The 19289-nt window shown below is 42.8% G+C and overlaps 1 protein-coding gene across 1 annotated transcript in view; it reads right to left on the bottom strand.

Annotated features, from left to right (window-relative positions):
• Positions 1-19289, bottom strand: part of TMTC1 (transmembrane O-mannosyltransferase targeting cadherins 1) — a 153817-nt gene that overhangs the window by 52493 nt on the left and 82035 nt on the right. Inside the window, exon 9 of the mRNA XM_083831087.1 lies at positions 16940-17061. Within this exon, the coding sequence (XP_083687213.1) occupies positions 16940-17061 (122 nt within the window). The remainder of the gene's footprint in view (positions 1-16939; positions 17062-19289) is intronic.

Below are 19289 nucleotides of genomic sequence, written 5' to 3'. Positions count from 1 at the left end.
ACAAGACGGGAATACAGAAGGAAAGCAACCCATCTTGCTGAAAAGCCCACATGAAATCAACAGGTAATTAATCCAAAGACAGTCTCTGAATCCATGCTCAGCAAGGCAGCAAAACTACAGGATTCAGCAAGTATGGACACTGTGGGGGATTGGAAGGAAGGAAGCTGGAAAAGGATGAGAGAGTGTGAAGTAGGTAAATACTTTTATTTTCGGAATCTGCTAAGTTTGGCTTAAAACTTCAGACCATTCCCTGTCTCAGATCATCAAGGAAAGGCTGGAGAAGATGTGGCTGCATTGCCTTGTCAGAGACCCTTCAGAGCAGATGTCAGGTAGAGCTGCATCTCCGCATGGCTTTTTCTATGACATGGCCATTTCAGCTCCATCCTCTGGCTGAGGGTGGATGTAACCTTCCTGACTGCAGGTCTCTTGCAGACTCTGAAGTTACAGAAAGCACTCACACTTCCTTTGCTGCCAGGGAAGCATTTGCATTTGCGATTTCTATGCCACAAATTGTTTGCAAAACAACACCTGTATGCAACTTGCCCAAATCTATTATACTTAGTACTTTTGGCATCTCTCTTTACTTTTCTACCCTGACACCAAAAATTACGGTGAAACTGGGGCAAATCCAGACCACTCCCCCAGATCCACTTTTCTGGGCTGAACAAAACAAAAAGGTGTCCACATCAACGTGCTACGCATCCCTCCAAAGAACCATAATTATGTTACTACTGTTTCATTTCCCCACTAACTACTATTACTCTACAACCCGCTTGTTTCACACTAGACTAAACAATCCTGATACAGAAATTAGCTTCAGCACAGAGGCCATAAAGTTTTGCAACAGTAAAGCACCAAGCTTGCTATGATGGAGTATTGCATAAGGGAATAAGCCCAGATGGCTGCTGGACCTCAACAGCCCAGGATCACTCATCCTATGAGTTTTAAGCAAGCTGGTAGCACTCCAGGCAGAGGTGTGGTGGTAGGAAGAGCACATACAGGTGAGACTGCACTTACCTGATTAAAGTAACTTGCCAAGTGACTCTAAGACAATTCCTATGTGGTTAACTCTGCCATGACCCTACCATCACCTACAAACACATACATTGCTTCAAATACGTTAGCTTTTCTCCTCAGAGTGTCAGGGGACGCAACTCCATAAGAAAAGTTAGTGCTAGCTCTCTGGGAAATCAGATTTTACTCACATGCATTTAAGGATAAAAAAATAAAAAGTCTCAAAAGCACTTTTCATCAGAGACCCATTTCCCACCTAAAAAAAAGTATTGGAATACTACATTCTAGACATCTTCATGGCTATCTGCATAGGTAGCTGTAGAATTTGTTTGAGGTGAGGATTTTTTGTTAACTGTAGCATTTCCTAGGGAGGTAAGGGAGCCATTTCTCTTTGAAAGGCTTTTGTCCTGGCCTTGTCATCCCATCACACCAGCACCTTTCTAATGTAATATGTAGTCAAAACAAAGCAATGGAAAACAAGCAAAATCCCCAACCCGTTATTATTTTTAAGTATATTTTCCATTGGATTATTGTTAAACTGCTAATGTTTTTTTTGTTCTTCTTCCGTAGAATAGGAAACAACTTGCTACAGCAACTGTCCCCCACTGTGCAAAGTCCGTGACAGATCAGCCCTGGGGTCAGATTCAAGGCAGGACCAGGTAACACAGTATGTTTTAGCATGGGCTCACAATGAGAATACTTATTACAGGAGAACCTGTGGCTTCAGAAATTCAATGATGCTGCAGGAGAGCTCCCACAAGAGGTTCCTGCTTGGCACACAGACCCCCCAGTTTCATAATTCCTCAGGTTTTGGACTCGCACTGTACTGAAGTGGTACCTTAGTATGGTCCTGAATTACAATGAGGGCAGGGCTGCACTTGGTAGGCAAACTCTGTGCACCATTTACAAGTGTTTCTGGCAGATGGCACACAGGGAGCTGTGCAATGGCAGGTTTTTGTCCATAATTTCTGCAGCTTGTTAATATTGTTCCACCTGCAAGGAAGTGAGAGGAGGCACAAACAGATGGGAATGAGGTGGCACGCAGACCCCATCTCCCACAGTGCGCTACACATAATGCCCAATTAAAACAAGCCAAAACAGCAGATAATTAATATTTGCAAACACTTCTTCAGTAATTAGGTCACAAATTCAACCTTTTCTTTGGCCATTATGGCTCCTTTCCCCAGCCGAAGCTGTTACTGATGACGCTTACGCCGTATTCCTCTCCCCCGATTTGGATCTGGCACCTCACTTTTCATTAAGAAGTCAAGAATGGCTTCGCTGCACTTGGTTGTTGGTGACGGTGTCTCATCGGAGACACGCTGTGGTTAGCGCTGCAGCCCAGGATTGCTGGCATGCTCTGCTGCAGCAATCTGCCTGCGCTGGAAACCATCTTACCTCCTCTGGGAAGTGCGTGGAGACCTACTGCTGCAAAACGCTTCTGAAAGCCGAGGCGTGTTTTAGTCACACATTTTACTGTATTTTCCGAACTGTGAGCTCGCACAGCACAGTTTTCCACTCCAGCGAGGAGCGCGTGGGCAGCGCAGGCTGTGCGCTGCAGGAAGGAGGCACGGTGCACGATGCGATCCTAGTGCTCAGCTGCCTCCTGGGAGCCAGGGCAGCGGCACTAACCTCTTCTGGCCAACCAAGGTAAACTCACGTGGGAGAAAGACATGTAAAAGATGCCTTCCTTACACTCCTTAATGCTTATTTTGAGGATGCCAAATCTCATGGGGTACTTGTTTGCTTTTTTAAAAACTGATTTAATCTCAGTCATGTGCACGCAAGCTTGGAGTAAACCCACTGATCTGAGAGCAGTTACTCCGGAGCTCAGCTCAGATAAGAATCCAGATGCATGCATATATAGCAGCTAGGAAAAGGGCTGCCTGGAAGCAGCCTGTCAAAGCATGGAAGAAATATTGCTCCATTCAGGGGCTGTTAATGCAACGAAAGGGATTATCTCAAAACTATACTGAGACCAGAAAATGCACTTGGCTTTGACATTTCACCCCGGAGGCTCTTTCTGGGCTGCAAACCTCCTTCTTGATTTCCAGCACTTATTTCAGACGATTCCCTTTTCCTCCATAAAAACTAACCCTCATGTTCAAGCTGCTCTCAAGTGAGTTTAACCCTTGCACACATCACCTAATTAAAGTACATGCTTTCCTGCTGCTGCACCTTCAGGATCACAGAGCGCAGCCTGGAGAAAGATGCTGTCTGCTGTCAGATCCAAATGCTGAAAGCAAACATTTGAATCTCTTGGTTTTAAAGTCCCCCACAAGCTTTCTAGCCCCAGCCCCAAACACAAGTTCCCAGAACCAACATGCTTTCCACGCTCCCAGCCAAAGCTGCTCCAGCCCTGTAGCCTGAGCTGAGGAAACACGCTGAGAGAAAAAGCCAAAGTCATTTGAAATGCAGCTCGCAGGCAGGGCTGTTGCTGCAGGGGAAAAAGCTTGAAAGGCAGTTCATCCCTGTTAAACTAAATGACTGTGCTCACACTTCTCTAATGGGGAATAATTGATGGCAAAAAGCACCCTTGGCATGACGTTTGGGCTGTTCCTGCCTCACGCAGTCAGATGCGGCAAAAACAAGCAGAGAGTTGCTCTTTCTGCCCCAAAACAGTGCTCGCAGCCACAGAGCTCCAGCGTGAGCAGCATTGGTTGGGCAGCAAAGATGCTGTTTAATGCAAAATGTCAAGTTTTCCAAGGCTGGAGCTGTTTAGGGCCAGAATAAAATTTAGACTTAAAAAATGTCTGCAAGAACAGCGTATGTCTATATGCATGTTAGCTTGCACCTGGTTCACCCAAAATAGCTGGAAAATCAAAAGTATGGGGGGCACTCCTTGCAACCTGGATCACCCAAACTCATATCTCTGTGCCAGGTCAGGCTGAAAGCTGGGGATGTAGCAAATGAGTCCACTTGTAGGGCTCCAAGTCTGGAGTCCCCACAATTCTCCAGCTACCCATGCCTATGTGCTGACCAGGAGTGGCCACACTACTGGGGCAAGTGTATTCTAGCATTTTTGAGAAGTTAACTTGGTACTTGTACCAAGCTTGCTGCTCGATCCAGATTTTCTCTTGCAGCTGGTACAAGGTTAGCTTAAATTCAGTGACCTATCTATAGGCTGACTAATTTGATAAAATACAAACATGAGCCTGGATCAGGTCTGGATCAAACAGCTTTTCACTCACTGATCTGGCAGAGCGTAGGTCCAGTGCTAACAATCCTGGAAAAATGCTGGTGCATAGCAGATGGGCTATGATCTCCCAGCTCTCAGACAAGTACCTCCGCTGCCCCAAAAAAAGCAATTCTGGGCCACATCCATCCAAGTGTCCATTTCTGTCAGTCACATCCTTTTGCCTGTCAAGTCCATCTTGGGTAGTCAGTGTGCCTTGGCAAAAAGTTTTACGTTAACGAAAATGTCCTACTTTCCGTGGAAAATACTGTATCAAAACTTTCTCAACCAGTCAAGACTAAGGAGGAAAAACCTCTTGCAACTGATACCAGTAGCTAGTCAACTCTGTTTTAAGTGAAAGAGATAAAATAAGTACTTTGAGGGAAGGACAAGATGACCCAGGCCTTGGAGATGTCTAATGGATGATTAACTGAGGAACTGCTAATTAGGAAGAACATTATGTTGACATTCTTGAGGGAAACATCCTGGCTATGCCCTTGAATACATCACCAATTAACATAATATGAATAGTTGGCTGAAAAATAAAGATTAGGAGTACTGTAATGCGAACTATCCGTGAACTATCCTCATCATAATAGTAAAAATCACACCCCTAAGCTGGGAGACCCTGGTCCAACGAGAGACCCTTCCTCTCTGAGGACGCGCAGAATGATTCTGGCATGTCAGCAGGGTGCTGATTAGGTAACCAATGGGAGCCTGGGGGAGTGTACAAACATATAAGTGTATTGATTAGGGATTATATAAAGAATGGCTTGGAAAGCCATAACGGGTGCCAGTTTTGTGGGAAACCGCCTGGTACCCAGACTTGCGCTATTCTGAAATAAACAATATCTCGACTTAGCCTGTGGATTGGCTCACTGCACACCGGGTAATGAATCCAAACTTTTGTCGGACAACAGCTTTTGGCGACCCAGATGGGACAGCCATAGAGCCTTGCCCAGATTGTCTTGCTGGCTGCCAGCGGGGAGGAGGGATCTGCAGGACTCCAACATACACCGACTGTTTTGATCAGGGACTCCCGGGATCCTCTCCCTGTCCGGAGGTGGTAAGTGACTCAAGGGTGCGATGCCAAACATCAGTGAGATAGTGCTTTTGGTTAAGGTGAAAAAAGGAGTTAGGAGGCTTTGTTAAAAGACTGGTTTGGGTCAGCATTTGTAATAAATATTTTCATACATGTAGACAGTGAAGACCAGAGTTTATGTGGGTACAGACCCCTTTGTCTGGTAAAATGGGGACTAGTCCTTCCTCCAAACCAACCCCTTGTTAACCTTTAGGGTGCATCCATAAGAATTTGAATAAGTTTGGTGGGGATCACCTAACTACAAGAAAGATGAACGCATGCAATGGTGACCTATTTACAAGTTGGATGATGGGAAAAAATGGCAGGAACAGGGTAATTGGGAATATAACACTATTTTACAACTGATGTTATTTTGTCGGAGACAGGCAAATGGGATGAAGTACCTTATGTAGATTTTTTTTTCTCTATGGGACAACCACAAAACTAGGAAAAAATGTAAACTGTTAATGAATGACAGCAATGTGATCATGATGATGTTGGATAAGGAGAATAAGAATCTCTCCAGGTGGTGTTCGGCATGTATTATTGGAAAAAGGTGTTTGAAATAAAATGAGGAGGAAGAAGATGTACAGTGTTTTTTATCCGATTAAAGAGATTGAGATCGGGGAAATACTGTAGATGAAAGACAGGGAAACAAAGAGTATAGGGGAGTAGAAGGGCAGAAAGATAGTCCAGTAGTAAGGAGAGAAAGGGCACAACCCCTGGTAGTAATTCAGGCCCCACTTTGGGAAGCAGAAGGACCTGCAGGATTGCCAGTTTTTGTAAAGGTACCATTTTCGTCTTCTGACTTAATAAATTGGAAAAAGTCAGCTGGTTCCTACCGAGAAAATCCTAAGGGATACGGAATATTTCAAATGATTGTGCTTAATCACAATCCTGAGTGGAAGGATATGCAGGTTTTGTTAAATGCCCTCCTTCTTCTGGAAGAGAGACTGCTGGTGGTAGAGAAGGCTAACAAGGAAAATAGGAGGATTAATGCAAGGGAAAGGACGGAGCTGTTATGCCGGAACAAGAACCTCCCTGGGATCTAAATACAGATGGAGGTAAAATGCTTGTAAAACTGTATCAGCAGTTAATTTTGTATGGAATTAAACACAGAATAAGAAAGCCTAGGAACATTTTTTCTAAATTATACCAAGTAACTCAGGGTCCTAATGAGGAAACATCAGTATTTTATGAAAGACTATGTGAAGTAGCTAGGAAACAGGCAGATTTAAATCCTGATGATAAGGCAAAGTAACATTTAATATGCTGTTTATAGTATAATCAGCCCCTGATATCTTGATGTAGTTGCAGAGAGTAGATGGAGTTTCACACAGTATCACAGTATCACAGATTTCTAGGTTGGAAGAGACCTCAAGATCATCGAGTCCAACCTCCGACCTAACACTAAGTACTCCACTAAACCATATCGCTAAGCTCTACATCTAAACGTCTTTTAAAGACCTCCAGGGATGGTGACTCCACCACCTCCCTGGGCAGCCCGTTCCAATGCTTAATAACCCTTTCGGTAAAGAAGTACTTCCTAACATCCAACCTAAAACTCCCCTGGCGCAACTTTCGCCCATTCCCCCTCGTCCTGTCACCAGGCACGTGGGAGAACAGACCAACCCCTACCTCGCTACAGCCTCCTTTCAGGTAACTGTAGAGAGCGATGAGGTCGCCCCTGAGCCTCCTCTTCTCCAGGCTGAACAAGCCCAGCTCCCTCAGCCGCTCCTCGTAAGACTTGTTCTCCAGACCCCTCACCAGCTTGGTCGCCCTTCTCTGGACTCGCTCGAGCACGTCCATGTCCTTCCTGTAGCGAGGGGCCCAAAACTGAACACAGTACTCGAGGTGCGGCCTCACCAGAGCCGAGTACAGGGGCACAATCACTTCCCTAGACCTGCTGGCCACACTGCTTCTTATACAAGCCAGGATTCTGTTGGCCTTCTTGGCCACCTGAGCACACTGCTGGCTCATATTCAGCCGACTATCAACCAATACTCCCAGGTCCCTCTCGGCCAGGCAGCTTTCCAGCCACTCATCTCCCAGCCTGTAGCGCTGCTTGGGGTTGTTGCGCCCCAGGTGCAGGACCCAGCACTTGGCCTTGTTGAACTTCATACAGTTGACCTCAGCCCATCGCTCCAGCCTATCCAGATCCTCCTGCAGAGCCTTCCGGCCCTCGAGCAGATCGACACATGCACTTAGCTTGGTGTCATCTGCAAACTTACTGAGGGTGCACTGGACGCCCTCATCCAGATCATCGATAAAGATATTAAAGAGGGCCGGCCCCAGTACCGAGCCCTGGGGGACACCACTAGTGACCAGCTTCTAACCAGATTTGACTCCATTCACCACAACTCTCTGGGCCCGGCTATTCAGCCAGTTTCTAACCCAGTGAAGCGTACGCCAGTCCAAGCCCCGAGCAGCCAGTTTCTGGAATGCCTATTTCCCAGTTAACTGAGAAAGCTTGTAAGGTATGTAATAATCGAGATTAAGTAGAAAGGGAGAGAAGACAAAAAAGGAAACAAGATTGCAAAAATGCGAACAAGTTTGCTTGCAACAGCTGTGGTTCAAGACCAAATGTTGTCATGTGGTAAAGGATTTCAAAAAGAAGGAAGAGGCAGGATGATGGGAAATCGAGGCAGAGGAAGAGGACAAGGGAGATATATAATATCTCTCTCTCATCCATCTGACTTGCTGGGATGAAATCAGCACGTATATTGTCAGGAGGAGGGGGTACTGGGAGAACAAATACCCCAAACTGAACTAATCCAGAGAGCCAAAATTAACAGGTGTTCCTGAAGAGGACTTGTTAATGATTGGCATGGAAGAATCAGATTGAAGGGGACTGGCAGCAGAACTATCCGGTACCCCAGCAGAGCCCCCATTTCCAGTAAAGCTGGGGAATTAAAGTGTAAATTTGGAACTGTAATTTTTTTTAGCAGATACAGGAGCCACTTATTCAGCAGTAAAGCTGCAAGGGACCATTGAGTAAATTCCCTATGCCAGTGACTGGGGCCATGGGAAAGTAAGAGGTTAAATCCTTTTTGCAACCAATTAAATGTGAGATTGAGAAATGAGTTTTGACTCATGAATCTTTATACTTGTCGGAATGTCCCTTGCTTCTATTAGGACAAGACATATTAAATAAATTGCGTGCTGAGATAAATTTTGAGAAAGGAAAAAAAACAAGGACATATTGCTTAAAATAATGCCTGGCAGGCACGAGTATATTTGTTACAGGGAAACTTTGAGGATACTTTGGGAGATTAACAGAATCACCTACCAACTGCAATCAAGGACGCAGTCATACTATTTGTATGGGCAGCCAGGAAACCTGGGAGAGCAAAGTCAGTGGAACCAGTAAAAGCAGAACTCAAGGCAAGAGCAAAACTGGTAAGGAAAAACAATACCCAACAAAATTAGATAAAAAATAATAATTAAAAAAATGGAGACAAAAATTGAGGTGATAAAATTAACAATGGAACAGAAAATAACAGTATATGTGCCACAAGCAGTGGTTGCAGTTTTAGAAAAAAAGGACATCACTGGTTTTCACCCAGTTGTATGGTACAGTACCAGCCACTGCTGCTAGAGCAAGATGATATTCAATTAAATCTAAGTACTGCCTTGAATCCTGCTTCATTATTGCTGTTGGACAATGAGTAGGAAATTAACCATGACTGCTTGCAAGTTATTGAACAGGTATAGGCTAGCCAACTGGATTTGAGACACACCCCTTAAGAACCCAGATGAAGAATTCTGCACTGATGGAAGCAGTTACGTGGTGTACAGAGAAAATAAACAGGGTATGCAGTGGTGACATTAACCGAATGAAGTAGGAATACTGTCATATAATATCTCTGCACAAAAAAATGAATTAATAGCACTCACAACAGCTCTGGAGTTGGCCCAAGAGAAACGAGTTAATACCCAAACAGGCTCTAAGTATGCTTTTGGAGTGAGACATGTATACGGTGCTATGTGGAAAGAGAGTGCACTGTTGTCTCACAAGGCATCCTGGTTAAATATGGGAATGAGATTTTGAAACTACTTGAGGTGGTACAGAAGCCCAAAGAAGTAGCAGTGATACACTGTGAAGTGCATCAAAGTGGCAGTTCAGACACTGTAAGAGGAAATCGAAAAGCAGACAAGGCAGCTAAGCAAGCAGCTTTAGTTAGCACTATAAATCTTTTATTACCTACCAGAAAGACATCGATAATGACACCAGAAAATACGAAAAAGGAAATTAAACTGGCCGAATTATTAAAGTGTTAAAGATTCAAATGGATAGTGGGTTACTGCTCATGAACAATGTATTGTTACCTCAATTGTTATGGGACAACTGATGACACAAGTTCATTGGGAGACACATGGGAGCTGACACTCTCGTAGAAAATAGCACAAAGTATGCCATTGGAGCAAAAATGTTACTAATTGATAAGAGCATAACTCAAAAAAAAAAATCTGACTTAAAAACAATCCTAAAATACAAATAGAACCTCCTCCTGGAGATGTGAAGAAGGGAATTGCTCCTGGTGAGTACTGGCAATTCACAAACTCATTTTTATGAGTTACCAGCTGCAATCAATATAGATACTTACTTGTGCGTGGGGACACTTTTTTTCGGTTGGCCTGAAGCTTTCCTGTGTTAGTAAAGTGCCTACTGATAGAAATAATCCCAATATGTGGAGTAACTGAAGGGATGTCATCAGATAAGGGGCCTCACTCTGTGGTAGTACTCATCCAAGAAACGGCTAGGATACTGAACATAAAATGGGATTTACATAACCCATGGAGGCCAAATTCTAGTGGCAAGGCAGAAAGGATGAACCAAACATTGAAAGGACAAGTAAGAAAACTGTGCCAGGTGACCCAGTTGAAGTGGATGGAGGTTTTACCAATAGTATTACCTGGAGTCCAGGGTAACTCCCAGAGCTCAAGAAAATGTAAGCCCGTTAGAAATACTGTATGGGAAACCTTATACTATAAATTTAACTGGGAAACCTGATCAGATGTATGTGACTAGGAATCAAGCACTTACAGATTATCTTTCATCCATTTTTTTTCCAATTCTTGGATACTAAATGATTAAAAGACACCAGAACCACCACCCCTGCTGAAAAAACACAAGCCTCAGAGCTCAAAACTATCACTGTGATAAAGTAACAGGTAGTGTGTTTAACTTACTACTGAGTCTGCTGAATAAAATGTCAAAATTTCACCAGAATTAAGAGGCCTTTTCCTGGATTAAGGTCTGCAGTTCATATCCAAAGACAGAGAGAACCCTAAACATGCAGAATATATCTAATTTGGAAACATGTAATCTTATGAGTTAGTATTAGATTTTGGTTTTGGCTCTAAATTAAAATCTGTAGGCCTATATTAAAGATACTTAGAAATGACCAGTTAAGTCATCAAAATGATTGACCTCCACGAGCAACGTGGTCTTCTATTCAGAACATGATGTAATTAGAGAAAATCCAGGAACTCTTATTTTCCTTATTAGAGAGAAAATATGAACTAGAAATGAATGATTTAGGTAACCTTTGAATAGCTATTTAAACATTTGGACACATTTCCCTTTCCTCCTTTCCAATGTAAGTCATGTGATAAACAAATTCACTTCATTAGAGTGCCTGAGTCCAAGATTTCACTTCCAACAGATTCCTGTCTGAAATATTTCCAGGTAATAAAGAACCTTTTCATGCTTTTGATTATTGTATGCATTACAGAAAGAAAACAGTTTATAAATGAAAATTCCTAGATAATTCGATAGGTATTCCACAGACACTTTTTTTTTTATAAGAATATCTTATATTCTTTAGTCAGGGTCTATATGCTGCAGTTTTAATTAAAATACTATAATAACTTACAGAATTCTGTAACAGGGATATAATTTTCCATTTAGTTCCATCTCGAGTCTCCAAAAACCTCACGTAAGAAACTATTTTCTATTAAATGTCATAACACATCTTCTTAAGGGGACCACATTCCCTTGTAATAATTCCTCTTTTAGTCAACATGACTAAATAGATTATTTCCACAAGATGGCATTAACTTAATTTATTGCTATTTCTCAGAAGCAGTACCCTTACATACCTGTATTATCTTCAAAAGGAGAATAAATGTGTTTGAAGGTTTTTCTTTAACCTAATACATTATGATAAAACCAAAAATCTTTCCAGAATAGCCATTAATGCTTATGCTCAACACAAATCTAGCATTTTCCTGAATCAATTGTACATGGCCAAAACAAAACGTGCTTCTCAAAAGCATGTTTTAAATTTAGTTAAAATAAGGCAAGACTGCAGTCTAGACCAAACGCGCCATGAGCTAATCTTTTTCAGCTTTGCAGAATCACTTGGGCTTTCATTCCTATATCTTTATTGCCTTTCGCCAAAATATCTGGCGCTAGCATCTCGGCATTTCTTGCCTGCATTAACAGAGGATGGCTGCTTTGATTTCCCCTTGAAGTGTTTAATAGGGGTGGGCAAGCCTTCAAAAGCAAGGAGCTTAGCTTTGGACATGCATCTGAAAGGTAGACTCTTACAGGGTTTAGCCTTCCTACAAGCAGTTAATCCCCATAGCCCCCTTCTGAAGGACAGAGCAGAGTTGTTATCCCTGTTTAACAGAGGGGGAAGCAGAAGGGGAGTCGCCCAACTCAGCCGAGGTCCCGGCGTGCTGGCAGAGGGCTCAGCTCAGCACCGACTCCAGCCGCCATCTATTTCATGGGCTGCTGCTATCTTCCAAAATCCCCAGCAGGCACACTCTCCAGTCATGGTAAAGAGGTCTTGGGAGGGGGTCTGGCCCACTGACACTACATAAGGTGCCCTCCGTGCCCTGCCAGCACCCCCGGGTCCACGGCGCGTTACAGAGAATATAATCCAGCTCGCACCTCTTGCACTGCAGCAGCTCCATGGCCCTCATAGGAACAGCAGCAACAGTGAGGCATTAAAATCGTGGGGTTTTAAGTAAATGGAGCAGGCGTGACATGGATTCCAGATCCAGATCCCAAGGGAATTGTGGATTCTGCTCTAAAGCATCAAACAGTTTAATTATGTTGGTGAACTGAGATCAGGGAGCAAATAAACTGGCTGCATGGAGTCAGTGGGGTTTCTGTTGCTGACTTTGCTTTGGGTCAGAACTTAGCTCCAATTGAAAATAGAAGCTTCTTCTGTAAATTAGGTAATCGCTTACTGGATCTGATCTGAATACCAAAGGAATGCTGAACAGGTAAACAGGAATTTGGCTCCTCTGGCTTGGTAAACTTGCAGCTTCAAATAACTTTATCGAAAGCAGTGGCAATGGAAACTGAAAATACATCACCACCACCATGTTACATAGCTGGTCTTGAAGAAAATAATGTGGAGTGTGTGACATGCTCCAAAAAAGAGAAGCACCATCCTCAAGTAGCTGCCTTGTAAGCAATGAGGACTTCTGCTCAGGGATATACAGGTTCATAAAAATTGTAAAATATCCCATTTCCACCACCAAGTTCTTTCTTTTTCCTCTTTTTTCTTTTTCTTCCTTATTACAGAAGATAATAATACACAGAATTACACTAATTGGAACAAATGCATTAGCACACAATCAAAAACGTGCTTTATGCAAAGGCAAAAATTCCATATAGTCCCTGCATTGCTATGGAAATGGGAAAGGGAATGGGAATATGTAAAGGGAAAGCCTTCAGGTGATATGCTAAGTTCCTGAAAAATACAGGTGCACTTTTTTCTGGTTGCTGGCTTTCTTGCAGATTATTAGATAGACACTGAACCAAATGCCCCGCTGTATAATAGAGCAGCGGTCTCATCTTCTAGTATTGACAATTAGGGTTGCAACATCAACTTTTAACAAACTGAGGAGCTGGTGAAAAAAATGACAGCAAGCTGTAACTGCCTCAGTTGGGAAAGAGTAACAGTGTACTCTGCAACCCACTCCTTGCAAAAAGCAAGGCAAGTGAGCTGCCAGAAAAGTCATGAGGGTACCTGCTGTGTTGCCTATTGCTTTCATCTGGGTGGCTCTCCAAGTCAGAAATACGCCATCCAGCAATGCTTTGGTTGATTTGTTGGTTGATACGAGCTTGTAAAGACCAGCTTCAGACATCCAGCTACAACACAGCATCCCAGCCAGGGCCACTGCTAGCAGAGCAGAGTAAAAGATGAGGAAAATAGAAATTACTCCCCTAGGATAGGTCTGATCCTATAAAGCAGAGCAACCCCAGCTCTGCTGCTAAGTCAGCAGGGCTGGCAGCTCCTGGATGCATGGCCCCAGAGGCTGCAGTGCCCCTTCTGTTTCTCTGTGTGAAACGGCAGGAGCTAGTGCTCCGGGGTTCAGGTTCAGTGAGACAAATGGCTCACGGCTCAGAAAAAACTGAATGCACAAAGTTGTTCCTGATTTTAAAACAATTAGGTTGTATGTGGCCACTGCAGATATGCAGCATGCATAATTACATCTATATTTTAAGGAGAGGAAAACCTGCCGTGGTTTGAGTCTTTCCCTGATCCAGCTATTTATTTTGATGCCTCTCTTGAAAATTGTGGCCTTTGGAGCTGTATCCTGCCCACCTCTCCCAAGGTACACATTTCACATCTTTAGCCTCTTGAAAACAAGCTTTCTCACCCTTCAGGATAAGAAAACAACAACAAAAAATACAATTTGAAGTTTAAAGACAATAAATTGATCTCCCATGAAATTTTTCAGGTTTAGGCAATATTACTTTTTTAAAGTTCTGATTTAAACAACTAAGCACTTGTAACCCTCAAATGAAAACTAAATACAAGAAATATTACCTCCAAATACTACTGTTTTGCTAAAGTCAATTAAAGAAAACATTCAGCCAGGTTGACTTATCTCATATCCCTCTCCCCTGAGGCATGGCTGCAGACAGAAGGGGAATTGTTCAAAATAACCCATCAGCCTCCAGAAGGCAAGGCCCAGCTGTATAATTAGCCATTGAGCAAAAGGCTTGTTCCTTGTTCCTTTCCATTTACAACATCTTTTACATAAATCTTTGGGACCTTACTCAATTTTTATTGAAAACAAAACGCTTGACATTTTGCTCAGGTAACTACAGAGCAACACTGAATTAGGATTTCAGGCTGTGACATGTATACGCAAGCGTGTAAAACCGTAATATCCACAACTACTAATAAAAGGCTATTACTTGAAACAGAGGTAGAAAAGCACCTTCTAGCATAAGCCCAGAAACACAGGTCACCAAGTTCTTGCCATCTGACTCAGTACTTCTGTCTAAATAAAGCTGAATGACCACCTCCGAGTTGTAAACTGAATTTTATAGAAGAAACTGCAAGGCATAGGAAAAGCACTTTTCAAGACGTAACATAAGAAAACTGCCAAAGGCTGTTCTAAATAAAGAACACGACTCCTTACGAGAGCCATCACTATTAAACTGCCACGTTCCCGAGGAAGAGAAAAAAACATCATCATTTTAGTTCTGCCATAGTCAGGAATGCTCACAGAAGCCCTCTTCACTGCTCGTGTTGTTTTGAACCCAGAGGATTTAAAGAGAGCTCATTTCTTAGTAACTGAGCCTAGAAATCAGCTCTCAAGATCCTTTGGCTAGAAAGTGTCCCCTTCATCAGTGCTCGTGGTACCTGCCGTCTCCCTTAGCTGTGGGGTTTTTGCCTGCCAGCCTGGGCTAAGAGCAAAGAACACATATTGCAAAGCAGGGCACGAGTGATCTGAGCAAAGCAGGAGATCCAGGGACTCCAACACAGGTTTATTCTAGAGAAATCATTTAATCCCCCCCACCTCAGTTTTCCTGCCTGAAAAAAAGGGGGGGGCAACTGTCAATTACCTACTTTGTAGGTCATATATTTGCAATGCCAATAGGGAGATGAAAAGCATTATACAAACTATATGCACACACGTTAACGCTGATTAATTTTCTCTGTGCAAACATCTCCCTTTTTCTTCTTCATTGCCCCTCCTCTCATTATATCAGCAGTCTCATCTGGAGGAGGACAAGGAACTGCTGACAGCTGAAGTATTTTCCGCAGTTGTTCTTTTGAGATTCAGAAATGCAACCACTCAACACAGCCTTGTGTTCAGCTGACTGTTCCTTAATAGCTTTGCGCTTTCATGTGTTTCCTCATTTTCTGTTACATGAATTTAAAGCAATCTGATTTTCAAGTTAATTTGAAATGATGCAAGATCCATTAGTTGAGGGTATCATTTGCAAAATAACTCAGAGGGACAACTTTCACTCTCTATACTTCTAGGTATACTCCCACCAGACAAAAGCAGGGCTAGTAATGTGAATAAAAGCAGTAGGATTTGACCCAAAAAGCAAGTCAGTATACAGCAGAGCACAGAAACATAGCCTGTGTAAAAGGCTTGCAGTAAATGCAATAACTCTAGTTTTATACCAACGAGCAGTCTTTTTGTGATAATACTTACACAAAGGATTGTCAGAATAAGCAAAGGCATTGCAAAAGAAAACCTGTAAGCGTGTTTTTCTAGGATTTTTGGAATTACACAAAGTACAGTGTAAACAGTGGAATAAAATTATTGTTTTAGTTATCACAAAGCAATCCAAAGTGAAATCGAGGACTGTACTTTGTTGACAGCTCCACAAGGACAGCTCCCATTAGAGATAACAGGAGCTGACCCTCTGCACCTGCAGGTAGATTTGGGCCTACTGACTTGCGACATTCAAGAATGACTGTTTATGCTCATGGCTGGAACAAACTTCAAGGGCACAGGCTGCCCAGAGAGGCTGTGGAGTCCCTATCCTTGGAAATACTCAAAAACTGTCTGGACATAGTCCTGAGCAACCCGCTCTAGGAGGCCCTGCTTGAGCAGGGGGTTGGACCAGATGACCTCCAGAGGTCCCTTCCAACCTCAGCTATTCTCTGATTCTGCAAAATGGGTAACTGTCTGGTGCATCTTGGATAAATGTCCTCTAACTGCCACTGTAGCCACCAGTCTGGATACTGTGGAGATGTCAAAGTAACGCCTCAAAGCTGTCCTTGAGTAAAAGAAATGGGAAGAACTCAGACCACTAAAGCAACACTTGTTAAGAGGCTGGAAACTGGAGGAAACCCTGGGGCAGATGCTGAGGGATGGAGGAGGGGCTGGATTTTCCTCATCCTCTTCCACAACTGCAAATCCTCCGCTCATAGATGTGTCTGCATACAGGCAGAAGGTCAGGTACATATTCCACAACTCAAGTCAGCAGCCTTTTAAGACAGCAATACTGTCATCTTTGTTTTCACTGATCACCTAATGTAGAGGGAAAGCTGAGCAATACCACAATAAAAATGACAAGTTAAATCTTCAGACACTGTCCTTAAGGTAGAGACATTGACAATTAATAATGTGAGTTGATAATGCTTTCAGAAAGAGTGGTGGGGAACAATCCTCAAGAAACAACACCTCATCACTGTATTCAGCTGTTTCAAACCCATCAAAATCTGTGTTGAAAAAAAGAAATGAATTTGGCTAGCTTTACTCTGGACAAGCAATCTGCTGTCAAATGACTATAAAATCCCTCATACTATCATGCCAAACCTCAAAGGCAGAGAGCATACTGACTACCAAAATAATGTTTGAAGTATTGCAAAAGGGAAGAAATAATCTTGTCTGCTTTTAGAAAATGGGATGGTGGTCTCATTAGAAAGGAATTCAATTGCAATAGTTACCTCGGCATGTAAAGGACTCGCTCTGCCACCACAAATCCCACCCTGAAGAAGAGGTTGCTGGCTGGGATGAATGGGAAAACCAGGAACAACAAGCCAACCAAAACTTCTTTATGTTCCAGTTTCTGCAATAACAGAAAATTAAACAAATATCAACTAAAAAAAATCCAATTTCATTCACCACTAAATTTCCCCTTTCCTTCTGATATTCTTATTCACAAAAAGAAGCAACTCAGGTTAATGTTTGGTATGTTTTGCATTTAAAGAAATTATTTCAAGATACTGTTTTTCCATATTTGCATACTGTCTGTGCATCTGCTGTGTCCAGAAAGTGCAAAAAGACTGACGACAGGACATACTATTCTCAGTATCTCTCCCAATGTCAGTTCTATTGTATGCAGCTCTCCTGAGATGTCACAGATAGCACCTCAGAGGCACTCCATATTGGTAATAGTGTGAATGTATATATTAACATGTCCATCACAATATGGCCGTATGAAAATATACAAGTGCATATCACACACAGACTGTGGTGTGCAATCCTAAGTGTTCATAAATGAGGAAAAGCTGTTCAATCAGTCACATTTTATGTACAGAAAACTAGCCCCAAATGGCACATTAATGCAGTCATTTTATCCCTTTCAAGACAATACGTAAACTTGAAATGGTAGTTTCTCACACAAGGTCTCTGTACTCATACAGAGCTGGAAATTTGAGGCTTACTATATATTAAAGCTAATGTCTTTCACTTAAGCTCAGTTAATGCCCTTCACTTGAGCTCACTTCAACATTGCTCTTTGAGGAGAAATCTAATCGCCACATGCAGTTCAAAACAACTGTGATTTGCGTGGCTGCCACAAAAATCTCAGGATGCAGTTAACCACCAGCAGCCCCCGTTCCCACCACAGAAAAGCAAAGCCTCCTTAGGCAAGTTTAGCTTCACTATTAGCTCCACCCCAAGATGTTGAATCATTTTGTGCTTTCTGTTGGTGATCTCAAAGGATAAAATCAGGCTAACAGAAATGTAGTATTAGGTCTGTAAAATCATCCAGCCAGGCATTTGTGCTTTCCTGCCCTGCCTGTGATACTGCTGTCTCATCAGTCACCACAGCACCGTTCTGCATCCATTTAAAGAAGTCTCGTTTTGTCACATTTAGAAACAGATGCAAGCAGAATTGCTTAATGGTTGTAGTACTTTCTAATTGTTTTGGGCAATTTCTCAGCTTCAGAGAACAAATTGACTTACAAAGCTTTAGGTGGGGGGGCCTAAATTTAGAAACACTGAATGAGATTTTTGAGTAGAGGAGCGGAGTCCAGTCAATGATGTGGGGCCAAGCAGTACAGCCTGCCTTGCTTTTGCACACCTAGAGACTGCAACACCAGTTACCACTGCCCTAATCCATGACTGAAATTCAGAAGTCCCAGTGTTAAAATCCTGTTCTGTGGAAAAGACAATGAACATTTTCCATGGGCACAAAAATCAAGGGTACATTTTAGAAGGCTAATCTGGCACACAGCCACGTATCAACCCACTACAACTACAGGACTGAATCATTTATACATACTAAGCACATTTACTGAGGACAGGATCTATCTTTTCTAACTTTAGCCATCTGAAAGCTAGCCATTTAGGCTGGACTCAGTATCTAATCTACCACTTTAGTCAATGAAAAGCACACTCGGCAGGTGACTAAGCATCCTAAGGGACTACAGGGGTGCTACATCATACACCTGCTGCAGGGTCTTCTTGACCTCTGGTCCAGAGAAACTGTGTTTAGGTGGTTCAAATTATGTCTTCTCGGAGTGTGTAATGCTATCAAGGTTGTCCAGAGGTGGACCATGTTGGTGCCTCAGCTGTCACACAAGCAAGAATGACCAGCAGTATCCTCATAGCTTCTCAAACACACCAGCGGCACGTTACTTCTCACAACCACTCAGCAATACCCTTCTCGCAGACTTTACGTACCAGTTTGCATTACCAGGTTTAGCCTGTTAGGTGAACACTCTTTGAGAAAGAGATACCACTGTACAAGCATGAATGGTACCAGAGACCATTTAGAAGGAGAAAAAAAAACGTAGATTGACTTTCACATAGATAAAAGTCAAGACTGAGTCTGAATGATGTAGATATACTTGCCACAGAGAGAAAACTAAGTTGGAAGAATGTTTTAGGAAAACAATCACTTTCTGAAGGCAACTTTTCGACCAGTACCAACTTCTAAAAAGGTATCAGCAGTCCTGCACTGCAAAGACGTTACACATTGAGCATTTGCCCCCAAGAATGAAGGGAACCAACAGACTCTCTCCCTCAGCATTGGGGCCCCACCAAGTAGAGTGTTTGGAAACCCCTGAG

Source organism: Anser anser (assembly GCF_964211835.1).
Source record: "Anser anser genome assembly, chromosome: 1".
Classification (NCBI taxonomy): domain Eukaryota; kingdom Metazoa; phylum Chordata; class Aves; order Anseriformes; family Anatidae; genus Anser; species Anser anser.
This window is presented reverse-complemented; position numbering and strand designations above follow the sequence as displayed.